This window comes from Haliotis rubra, unplaced genomic scaffold (assembly GCF_003918875.1).
Source record: "Haliotis rubra isolate DU_JTF1 unplaced genomic scaffold, ASM391887v1 Scf232, whole genome shotgun sequence".
In the NCBI taxonomy this organism is placed as follows: Eukaryota; Metazoa; Mollusca; class Gastropoda; order Lepetellida; family Haliotidae; genus Haliotis; species Haliotis rubra.
Window position 1 is genome coordinate 4,102 of NW_025766359.1, and position 12,940 is coordinate 17,041.

The window sequence follows — 12,940 nt, forward strand, 5'->3', positions numbered from 1 at the left end:
TGACCAACCTACTACTTCTCACTTACCCCAGCAAATATCGGTAGATGGATCGAGGCATTTCAATTTTGCTATCCCACTCATCAACAATGGTCACCGGAGATTTTCGAGCTGAAATACACTAAACAGCCTTGAACTTGGGGTCTCAAATCATGAAAGGCTGGAGTCAATAGCATGTGCAGATTGAGGACAAAACAAATGGCAATAAAGTAAAATGTCTGATCTTTCATTTAAGCTGTCACAAGTCACCTGAATAAATTATAATTAGACAAATAAGTGCATTTAAAACAAGGCACAACATTCTCCTATTTTCCTTTCGGTCATGGTAAAACTTAGAGAATGTGTGTAATACAGGAGGTGCTATGAAAGGGCCGAATCCCAGTTTCGTTTACCAAAATGTAACCTACTTGAAAATATCTCTGCACATTCATATCTGCAGAAGCAATCAAGTTCAAAAAGAAGCAACTACACATTGAAAAAAAATATGGTTAGTTTAATTACTGGATGAATACACATTTTAACAACATAAAATCATCCAATCACTGCTGTCATTTGATTCAGTCAGCACTGAAGGCTCTCTGATGCTTTAAAATATAAAAGGCACAGCAAAACAACATGCATTTCATTTCCTACCAGTCCCTGGGGGTGCTTGGGGGCTGGATGAAGCTCTCCTGGGCAGCTGGCAGAACCTCTGTGGTGCACACTGACTGTCCGGGCCTTGAACTTTTGAGGCTTGCCCAGCTTGGCTGAAATGGGAGAGTGAGTGAATGAATTTTCAGTCTAGAGGGGTTGTACATGGTCAAAGGATCAGGTGGGGCCTCTGCACCAGCCAAAAACAGCCAAGAGGGTCCAGGGAGGGGCCAAGACATCATTGTGTGCATTTAAGGTTTCTGTGCACTTAAGGACTGCTATAGGAAACCTTAGAGTGCACAGAAAACCTTATAATGCACAATGGACCTTTTTAAAAAGGCACAGCAAAACAACATGCATTTCATTTCCTACCAGTCCCCTGGGGTGCTTGGGGCTGGATGAAGCTCTCCTGGGCAGCTGGCAGAACCTCTGTGGTGCACACTGACTGTCTGTCCTTTGGACGGCTTGACGCCGAGGAAGCTGCCCAGCTTGGCTGAAATGGGAGAGGAGAGTGAATGAAATTTTCAGTCTAGAGGGGGTTGTACATGGTCAAAGGGATCAGGTGGGGCCTCTGCACCAGCCAAAACAGCCAAGAGGGTCCAGGGAGGGGCAAACATCATTGTGCATTTAAAGGTTTTCTGTGCACTTAAGGACTGCTATAGGAAACCTTAAGTGCACAGAAAACCTACAATGCAATACAATGGACCTTTTAAAAAGGCACAGTTAAAAACAACATGCATTTCATTTCCTACCAGTCCCCTGGGGTGCTTGGGGCTGGATGAAGCTCTCCTGGGCAGCTGGCAGAACCTCTGTGGTGCACACTGACTGTCCGCCTGACGCTTGCCGAGGAAGCGGCCCAGCTTGGCTGAAATGGGAGAGTGAGTGAATGAAATTTTCAGTCTAGAGGGGTTGTACATGGTCAAAGGGATCAGGTGGGGCCTCTGCACCAGCCAAAACAGCCAAGAGGGTCCAGGGAGGGCCAAGACATCATTGTGCATTTAAGGTTTTCTGTGCACTTAAGGACTGCTATAGGAAACCTTAAGTGCACAGAAAACCTTAAATGCACAATGGACCTTTTAAAAAGGCACAGCAAAAACAACATGCATTTCATTTCCTACCAGTCCCCTGGGGTGCTTGGGGCTGGATGAAGCTCTCCTGGGCAGCTGGCAGAACCTCTGTGGTGCACACTGACTGTCCGCCTTGACGCGTGAGGAAGTGGCCCAGCTTGGCTGAAATGGGAGAGTGAGTGAATGAAATTTTCAGTCTAGAGGGGTTGTACATGGTCAGCGGGATCAGGTGGGGCCTCTGCACCAGCCAAAACAGCCAAGAGGGTCCAGGGAGGGGCCAAGACATCATTGTGCATTTAGGTTTTCTGTGCACTTAAGGACTGCTATAGGAAACCTTAAGTGCACAGAAACCTTAAATGCACAATGGACCTTTTAAAAAGGCACAGCAAAACAACATGCATTTCATTTCCTACCAGTCCCCTGGGGTGCTTGGGCTGGATGAAGCTCTCCTGGGCAGCTGGCAGAACCTCTGTGGTGCACACTGACTGTCCGCCTTTGACGCCGCCGAGGAAGTGGCCCAGCTTGGCTGAAATGGGGGAGAGAGAGTGAATGAAATTTTCAGTCTAGAGGGGGTTGTACATGGTCAAAGGGATCAGGTGGGGCCTCTGCACCAGCCAAAAACAGCCAAGAGGGTCCAGGGAGGGGCCAAGACATCATTGTGCATTTAAGGTTTTCTGTGCACTTAAGGACTGCTATAGGAAACCTTAAGTGCACAGAAAACCTTAAATGCACAATGGACCTTTTTAAAAAAGGCACAGCAAAAACAACATGCATTTCATTTCCTACCAGTCCCCTGGGGTGCTTGGGGCTGGATGAAGCTCTCCTGGGCAGCTGGCAGAACCTCTGTGGTGCACACTGACTGTCCGCCTTGACGCGCCGAGGAAGTGGCCCAGCTTGGCTGAAATGGGAGAGTGAGTGAATGAAATTTTCAGTCTAGAGGGGTTGTACATGGTCAAAGGGATCAGGTGGGGCCTCTGCACCAGCCAAAACAGCCAAGAGGGTCCAGGGAGGGGCCAAGACATCATTGCATTTAAGGTTTTCTGTGCACTTAAGGACTGCTATAGGAAACCTTAAGTGCACAGAAAACCTTAAATGCACAATGGACCTTTTAAAAAAGGCACAGCAAAAACAACATGCATTTCATTTCCTACCAGTCCCCTGGGGTGCTTGGGGCTGGATGAAGCTCTCCTGGGCAGCTGGCAGAACCTCTGTGGTGCACACTGACTGTCATATGGCCTTGACGCTCGAGGAAGCGGCCCAGCTTGGCTGAAATGGGGAGAGTGAGTGAATGAAATTTTCAGTCTAGAGGGGGTTGTACATGGTCAAAGGGATCAGGTGGGGCCTCTGCACCAGCCAAAACAGCCAAGAGGGTCCAGGGAGGGGCCAAGACATCATTGTGCATTTAAGGTTTTCTGTGCACTTAAGGACTGCTATAGGAAACCTTAAGTGCACAGAAAACCTTAAATGCACAATGGACCTTTTTAAAAAAGGCACAGCAAAAACAACATGCATTTCATTTCCTACCAGTCCCCTGGGGTGCTTGGGGCTGGATGAAGCTCTCCTGGGCAGCTGGCAGAACCTCTGTGGTGCACACTGACTGTCCGCCTTGACGCCGAGGAAGCGGCCCAGCTTGGCTGAAATGGGAGAGTGAGTGAATGAAATTTTCAGTCTAGAGGGGGTTGTACATGGTCAAAGGGATCAGGTGGGGCCTCTGCACCAGCCAAAAACAGCCAAGAGGGTCCAGGGAGGGGCCAAGACATCATTGTGCATTTAAGGTTTTCTGTGCACTTAAGGACTGCTATAGGAAACCTTAAGTGCACAGAAAACCTTAAATGCACAATGGACCTTTTTAAAAAAGGCACAGCAAAAACAACATGCATTTCATTTCCTACCAGTCCCCTGGGGTGCTTGGGGCTGGATGAAGCTCTCCTGGGCAGCTGGCAGAACCTCTGTGGTGCACACTGACTGTCCGCCTTGACGCGCCGAGGAAGCTGCCCAGCTTAGCTGAAATGGGAGAGAGAGTGAATGAAATTTTCAGTCTAGAGGGGTTGTACATGGTCAAAGGGATCAGGTGGGGCCTCTGCACCAGCCAAAAACAGCCAAGAGGGTCCAGGGAGGGGCCAAGACATCATTGTGCATTTAAGGTTTTCTGTGCACTTAAGGACTGCTATAGGAAACCTTAAGTGCACAGAAAACCTTTAAATGCACAATGGACCTTTTTAAAAAGGCACAGCAAAACAACATGCATTTCATTTCCTACCAGTCCCCTGGGGTGCTTGGGGCTGGATGAAGCTCTCCTGGGCAGCTGGCAGAACCCTCTGTGGTGCACACTGACTGTCCGCCTTGACGCCAGCCGAGGAAGTGGCCCAGCTAGGCTGAAATGGGAGAGTGAGTGAATGAAATTTTCAGTCTAGAGGGGGTTGTACATGGTCAAAGGGATCAGGTGGGGCCTCTGCACCAGCCAAAACAGCCAAGAGGGTCCAGGGAGGGCCAAGACATCATTGTGCATTTAAGGTTTTCTGTGCACTTAAGGACTGCTATAGGAAACCTTAAGTGCACAGAAAAAATGCACAATGGACCTTTTAAAAAGGCACAGCAAAAAACAACATGCATTTCATTTCCTACCAGTCCCCTGGGGTGCTTGGGGCTGGATGAAGCTCTCCTGGGCAGCTGGCAGAACCTCTGTGGTGCACACTGACTGTCCGCCTTTGACACGCCGAGGAAGCGGCCCAGCTTGGCTGAAATGGGAGAGAGAGTGAATGAAATTTTCAGTCTAGAGGGGGAGTGTACATGGTCAAAGGGATCAGGTGGGGCCTCTGCACCAGCCAAAACAAGCCAAGAGGGTCCAGGGAGGGGCCAAGACATCATTGTGCATTTAAGGTTTTCTGTGCACTTAAGGACTGCTATAGGAAACCTTAAGTGCACAGAAAACCTTAAATGCACAATGGACCTTTTAAAAAAGGCACAGCAAAAAACAACATGCATTTCATTTCCTACCAGTCCCCTGGGGTGCTTGGGGCTGGATGAAGCTCTCCTGGGCAGCTGGCAGAACCTCTGTGGTGCACACTGACTGTCCCGCCTTGACGCCAGCCGAGGAAGCGGCCCAGCTTGGCTGAAATGGGAGAGTGAGTGAATGAAATTTTCAGTCTAGAGGGGTTGTACATGGTCAAAGGGATCAGGTGGGGCCTCTGCACCAGCCAAAAACAGCCAAGAGGGTCCAGGGAGGGGCCAAGACATTATTGTGCATTGAGAAATTTTTCTGTGCACTTAAGGACTGCTATAGGAAACCTTAAGTGCACAGAAAACCTTAAATGCACAATGGACCTTTTAAAAAAGGCACAGCAAAAACAACATGCATTTCATTTCCTACCAGTCCCCTGGGGTGCTTGGGGCTGGATGAAGCTCTCCTGGGCAGCTGGCAGAACCTCTGTGGTGCACACTGACTGTCCGCCTTGACGCCGAGGAAGCTGGCCCAGCTTAGGCTGAAATGGGAGAGTGAGTGAATGAAATTTTCAGTCTAGAGGGGGTTGTACATGGTCAAAGGGATCAGGTGGGGTCTCTGCACCAGCCAAAACAGCCAAGAGGGGTCCAGGGAGGGGCCAAGACATTATTGTGTGCATTTAAGGTTTTCTGTGCACTTAAGGACTGCTATAGGAAACCTTAAGTGCACAGAAAACCTTAAATGCACAATGGACCTTTTAAAAAAGGCACAGCAAAACAACATGCATTTCATTTCCTACCAGTCCCCTGGGGTGCTTGGGGCTGGATGAAGCTCTCCTGGGCAGCTGGCAGAACCTCTGTGGTGCACACTGACTGTCCGCCTTGACGCCGAGAAGCTGGCCCAGCTTGGCTGAAATGGGAGAGTGAGTGAATGAAATTTTCAGTCTAGAGAGGGGGTTGTACATGGTCAAAGGGATCAGGTGGGGCCTCTGCACCAGCCAAAAACAGCCAAGAGGGTCCAGGAGGGGCCAAGACATCATTGTGCATTTAAGGTTTTCTGTGCACTTAAGGACTGCTATAGGAAACCTTAAGTGCACAGAAAAACCTTAAATGCACAATGGACTTTTTTAAAAAGGCACAGCAAAAACAACATGCATTTCATTTCCTACCAGTCCCCTGGGGTGCTTTGGGGCTGGATGAAGCTCTCCTGGGCAGCTGGCAGAACCTCTGTGGTGCACACTGACTGTCCGCCTTGGACCGCCGAGGAAGCTGCCCAGCTTGGCTGAAATGGGAGTGTGAGTGAATGAAATTTTCAGTCTAGAGGGGTTGTACATGGTCAAAGGGATCAGGTGGGGCCTCTGCACCAGCCAAAAACAGCCAAGAGGGTCCAGGGAGGGGCCAAGACATCATTGTGCATTTAAGGTTTTCTGTGCACTTAAGGACTGCTATAGGAAACCTTAAGTGCACAGAAAACCTTAAATGCACAATGGACCCTTTTAAAAAAGGCACAGCAAAAACAACATGCATTTCATTTCCTACCAGTCCCCTGGGGTGCTTGGGGCTGGATGAAGCTCTCCTGGGCAGCTGGCAGAACCTCTGTGGTGCACACTGACTGTCCGCCTGTGACGCCCGAGGAAGCGGCCCAGCTTGGCTGAAATGGGAGTGTGAAGTGAATGAGTCCTTTTTTCAGTCTAGAGGGGGTTGTACATGGTCAAAGGGATCAGGTGGGGCCTCTGCACCAGCCAAAAACAGCCAAGAGGGTCCAGGAGGGCCAAGACATCATTATGTGTGCATTTAAGGTTTTCTGTGCACTTAAGGACTCCTATAGGAAACCTTAAGTGCACAGAAAACCTTAAATGCACAATGGACCTTTTTAAAAGGCACAGCAAAACAACATGCATTTCATTTCCTACCAGTCCCCTGGGGTGCTTGGGGCTGGATGAAGCTCTCCTGGGCAGCTGGCAGAACCTCTGTGGTGCACACTGACTGTCCTTGGGCCATGACGGCCGAGGAAGCGGCCCAGCTTGGCTGAAATGGGAGTGTGGTGAATGAATTTTACAGTCTAGAAGGGGTTGTACATGGTCAAAGGGATCAGGTGGGGCCTCTGCACCAGCCAAAACAGCCAAGAGGGTCCAGGGAGGGGCCAAGACATCATTGTGCATTTAAGGTTTTCTGTGCACTTAAGGACTCCTATAGGAAACCTTAAGTGCACAGAAAACCTAAATGCTACAATGGACCTTTTAAAAAGGCACAGCAAAAACAACATGCATTTCATTTCCTACCAGTCCCCTGGGGTGCTTGGGGCTGGATGAAGCTCTCCTGGGCAGCTGGCAGAACCTCTGTGGTGCACACTGACTGTCTCGGCCTTGGACGCCGAGGAAGTGGCCCAGCTAGGCTGAAATGGGAGAGATTGAATTAAATTTTCAGTCTAGAGGGGGTTGTACATGGTTAAAGGGATCAGGTGGGGCCTCTGCACCAGCCAAAAACAGCCAAGAGGGTCCAGGGAAGGGCCAAGACATCATTATTGCATTTAAGGTTTTCTGTGCACTTAAGGACTCCTATAGGAAACCTTAAGTGCACAGAAAACCTCTAAATGCACAATGGACCTTTTAAAAAGGCACAGCAAAAACAACATGCATTTCATTTCCTACCAGTCCCCTGGGGTGCTTGGGGGCTGGATGAAGCTCTCCTGGGCAGCTGGCAGAACCTCTGTGGTGCACACTGACTGTCCGCCTTGGCCGAGGAAGTGGCCCAGCTAGGCTGAAATGGGAGAGAGATTGAATTAAATTTTCAGTCTAGAGGGGGTTGTACATGGTCAAAGGGATCAGGTGGGGCCTCTGCACCAGCCAAAACAGCCAAGAGGGTCCAGGGAGGGGCCAAGACATCATTGTGCATTTAAGGTTTTCTGTGCACTTAAGGACTGCTATAGGAAACCTTAAGTGCACAGAAAACCTTAAATGCACAATGGACCTTTTTAAAAAAGGCACAGCAAAAACAACATGCATTTCATTTCCTACCAGTCCCCTGGGGTGCTTGGGGCTGGATGAAGCTCTCCTGGGCAGCTGGCAGAACCTCTGTGGTGCACACTGACTGTCCGCCTTGACGCGCCGAGGAAGTGGCCCAGCTAGGCTGAAATGGGAGAGAGAGTGAATGAAATTTTCAGTCTAGAGGGGTTGTACATGGTCAAAGGGATCAGGTTGAGAGGGGTGTTGAAAATGCCATTTTATATTAATTAGTTTAGAGGGAAGTTAAGTTGGAAATAATTGAAAGTGATTTGAACTGCCAATAAGTAAACTCAGTAAGACTTGCCAAAGTTCCAAAACACCCTGGCAGTATGGTATCTTTGGAGGGATATACTTTGCCAGACATTTAAACTGGCCGAGGTGTTAACATGGTGGGTTTTTATCCTTAATATATTTATCTGCACCTTCACACCAGAAACTAGTAATTTTACCATTTGGAGGAGTTCCTCAGGTACTTCAGATACACTACCCAAATTCCAGAAATATTTGTTGCCATGCTTGGTTACCCTGGGATATAAATCTCAAATATTTGTTTCAATTTTGTAGTGCCCTGATAGCCATGGAAAGGTAGCTTTGGGTACTTTGGCCTGCCTGGGTAACCTTTCCTTCCTTCATAAGGCAGCCTTTTAGAGCTGGCTATTGAAATCACGTGGAGTTTAATTAGATCTGGCAATATGTACGTACATGTACATATGTATTGTATATAAGTATTTAGTTGGTTGACAAGAGATGTTATTTTGTTTGGTTGGAGAGTTATGATAAGTCAGGACTGAGCAATGACAATATTGACATAGGAATGTTTCCATCATAGCGCTAGGTACCGTGGTTGTTCTCGGGAGGCTTTTCGCTTGAACTCCTTCACCGTGTGGAAGTTGCGTCCGCAAAAACTTCAATACAGCACATTATATTGAATAAACAGCACTTATACTTCATGTTTACATATACCTCATATGCATATTGTAGCTGTCACATCGTATAAGGCAATAACAGACGAAGCAGCATAGGTCAACTCCCTCTACTAGTTCCGCGGAAGATACTGTGCCGTGTATGTGACGTAGTGACATAAGCTCCGCCCACTCATGAATATTCATGAGTTCTGTGCACTTAAGACCATTGTGCGTTTAAGGGCACAACAGACGTCTGGTAAATATTATTATTGGTGGTAGTTTAATGTTGCGATGAAAAGCTCCTTGTTCAGGTTTAGACGGCGGAGTGCTTGAAGACCATTGTGTTCCCAGCTGGGGCATAATGAGTGTTTTACATTAGAAACAGGATATCATCAGAATCCACAGAAGTTAGAAGGCTGAAGGCTGTGACTAAACTCTTCTCGGCCTTATTTGGAAAATGACAGCTCATTGTGCCAAATAGATACACACTTCAAAAAAAGGAAACACATAAGCCAGTTTTAGAAGAATGTATTGCGTTAGTTTAAAAGCAATTATTTCATGTAATTTCAATGGTATTTCATGTTTACAAGATGAAATTGACCTAAAATGAAAAGTTACAGGAAATTCCACCCTGAGCCAAAATAAGTTATTATCAGGTGACCTTTAATGTAATCCCTTTCTATCAAAGACTGATGTAGAGCAATGAGTCCTTCTTTGGCCTACAGGATTGACATATTGGTATAAAATTGACACGTTCAAAGGTTTGTTCTTTCTTTTTGCTTTCTCTGAATTATTAACTTCAGGAATAGTCAAATTCAAAGGCACGGCTAAGTAATGTCTACAAATAAGAACAAGAAGCGGGGCTGAAGTTAGATCTTTATACAACAGTTCAGCATAACATCTAATTCTCCAGACAGCAGACTGTCATTAGCTGTATATAAGACCCTATGCAGATGTAGGACACGACTGGACACTAGTATCCCATGCTTCAGGTTTGACCTAAATGAGGAAATACTGGGTGGTCACTAACTTGGCTTATGTTATCAAACCCAATGACATGGATGATTACCTCACTGGCTTATCTGCTAAAGGTGTGATTATCTACAGGCTGACCTGCCGTAGCCAGAACACTGCTGACACAAGGGCACTGCTCTCTCTTCCTCAGTCGGTAATGACATGGATGATTACCTCACTGACTTATCTGCTCCAGGTGTGATTATCTATAGGCTGACCTGCAGTAGCCAGAACACTGCTGACACAAGGGCACTGCTCTCTCTTCCTCAGTCGGTAATGACATGGATGATTACCTCACTGACTTATCTGCTCCAGGTGTGATTATCTATAGGCTGACCTGCAGTAGCCAGAACACTGCTGACACAAGGGCACTGCTCTCTCATTCCTCAGCTGGTAATCACATGGATGATTACCTCACTGGCTTATCTGCTCCAGGTGTGAATATCTACAGGCTGACCTGCCGTAGCCAGAACACTGCTGGCACAAGGGCACTGCTCTCTCATTCCTCAGCTGGTAATCACATGGATGATTACCTCACTGACTTATCTGCTCCAGGTGTGAATATCTACAAGCTGACCTGCCGTAGCCAGAACACTGCTGACACAAGGGCACTGCTCTCATTCCTCAACTGGTAATGACATGGATGATTACTTCACTGACTTATCTGCTCAAGGTGTGAATATCTACAAGCTGACCTGCCGTGAGACAGAACACTGCTGACACAAGGGCACTGCTCTCATTCCTCAACTGGTAATGACATGGATGATTACCTCACTGACTTATCTGCTCCAGGTGTGAATATCTACAAGCTGACCTGCTGTAGCCAGAACACTGCTGACACAAGGGCACTGCTCTCTCATTCCTCAACTGGTAATGACATGGATGATTACCTCACTGGCTTATCTGCTCCAGGTGTGAATATCTACAGGCTGACCTGCCGTAGCCAGAACACTGCTGACACAAGGGCACTGCTCCGTCATTCCTCAGTCGGTAATGAATAGATCACCTATGTGAGGTGGTGAGGTGAAATTGGGTTTAACGTCGTACTTGAGAATATTTCGCTCATATGACGACGTGCATGCGTGTGTATGTGTATGTGCGGCTGCTTGTACTAGCCCAGACTGAAGCTGGTTTTATAGTGCTAGCCCATTGAAATACCATGCCGCAGTGAAGCATGAATACCCCACTCAGACACATTATACTGACTCCGAGCCGACCAGTCCTTGTTGTACCCATTAATGCCGGGCGCCAGACAGGGACCAACAAGTACCATATTTTAAAGTCTTTTGGTATGACGCAGTCGGGGATCGAACCTGCGACCTTCCGCTCTCCGAGCGGACGCTCTAACCACTACACCACGGAGGCGGTGCCTTCACCTATGTGGTGGTAAGCAACACAACTGCTGCCACAAAAACAAATCTAGAACAGCAACAATTTCTTTGGAAAATTGACAGAATGCAGTGAGATTTATGGCTTTAATCACAGCATCAACACACAAACAATCATGAAAAATAAACACAATAAATATATTCACTATCTTCTTTCATCATGGTAATACTACAGAGGCTATCGTCATCACATCATATGGTACCAGTGAGTCTTGACATTGACTGACATCAGTGATGCTCATCACATACTGCAGAGAAATATCACAGTAACAGTGGCCTAAATACCAGGAGTTTTAAAAGACTAACGAGCAATGTGAGTCACATCTCCCTAACAGTGTCACTTGAGTTTGACTAGTCACTCAATTATGTATGTAAAAATACATTGTAAACATTATAGTTTACACTGCCTTGTCAACTTGCAATTCCATATATAATATAAAGTGTAAAATAATCTTGCTGAACAATAAAGTATATTGTCTCTGGTTTCTTGAGGTCAATATAGAAGGATAGCAAAAATATTATGAGAATATTTAACACATTTAAAGTTAAAAAAGAACCTGATACAAAATCCCTACTTTAAAAGGCAAGTAAGTGGAATGTTATTGCATATCAAACTGTAACAGTGTGATACAAACATGATGGCAAACATCATACACATTGTAACACCAGCTGACAATGTTGCCTTAATGAAACTTGTGCCAGTCAAAATTTTCCCGAACCACACGTGATGACAAGGTGGATCCCTTTGGTGTCTCATTGATAAACGGGCTGTCTACAAACTTGATGGTGCAGCTGCTGTTTGCCTGACATCCAGTACTTTCCAGTTCCAGCATAATAAGGGAGTTAGTCCCTGGGGGCGCCACCAGCTCAGGTTTCGGGACGTACAGTGTAACCTGTGGCCCTTCAACTGGCCAGTAGCGTCCCAGATTGAAGCCATTTACCAAAGCTTGACCCTGTGAACCAAAACAATTTGTGAACTGAATGAACAGGCAACATCCACTGGGGTAACAAAACAGCTCAAGATGACATGCAACTCCTGTTTTGAACCCACTCTCGACCCACTAGCTGTAGGGGACATGTACCGACAACAGTTGTAGCAACTCTGAAGACATAAGCATGATAAGGAACATACATTACATACAAACAAATGGCTGTAAATAGGTTTCCATCATGACTGCAGCGGCAGCCATATTGAAAATAAGATTTGAATCTCTGAACAAATTAGGGTGTTCTTATTCGAGGGAAGAAGACTTTGAAATCTGGACCAGGGGGATCAGAGAGAGAGAGATGTGTGTGTGTGTGTGTGTGTGTGCGTGCATGCGTGCGTGCGTGCGTTGCGTGCGTGCGTGCGTGCGTGCATGCGTGTATGTATGTAGCACATTCTTCAGTTCCGTTTTATGCCGCTTTTAGCAATATTCCAGTAATATCAGGGCATGGGGGCCACCAGAAATGGGCTTCACACATTGTTTTAACTGTTTTAACTAACATCATAATTTTCTGTTAAAAGAGCCTAATGGTATGATTGGTTTAAAACCTACATTGTCTGCAAAGACACATGTTTAACGTCCTCCATAATATGATTCATAATAATTCACAGACCTAGATAATATATCTAAACCAAGTGGCAGAGCACAACCTCTGTTGTCCCTACAGTATCCACTAAATGTAGTACACCAATAGAACTTTTAGCTTTCTATTTGTTACCATTATCTGCGTAGAAACTTCTATGGCGTTACAGTGTACCTGAGCAGCCTGTTCCTGTGAGACAATGAAGCACTAACTCACCTTATGCCAAGGCCTCATGTCCAGGTAGGAGTCTTGTGGCATACCGGCCATGTTGGGCACTGGTATTTTACCCATGTAGATGGAGGGAGTCTCTAGGTCACCTGACGCTGATTTCTTGGGACCAGCCCTAGAATTTTACAATGAAGTTACCATGGTTACACTAGTTATACAATAAACTCACAGTTTCAGAAATAAAACTGACTTGGAGC

General features: G+C 46.5%; 1 protein-coding gene across 1 annotated transcript in view; it reads right to left on the reverse strand.

The window, feature by feature from the left end:
* Window positions 1–11,019: 11,019 nt before the first annotated feature.
* Window positions 11,020–12,940, reverse strand: part of LOC124278146 (beta-galactosidase-like) — a 43,835-nt gene continuing 41,914 nt past the window's right edge. The window contains exons 16-17 of the mRNA XM_046713881.1: window positions 12,732–12,858; window positions 11,020–11,899 (exon numbers count right to left, since the gene is read on the reverse strand). Of these exons, the coding sequence (XP_046569837.1) occupies window positions 12,824–12,858 (35 nt within the window). The 3' untranslated portion in view covers window positions 11,020–11,899; window positions 12,732–12,823. The remainder of the gene's footprint in view (window positions 11,900–12,731; window positions 12,859–12,940) is intronic.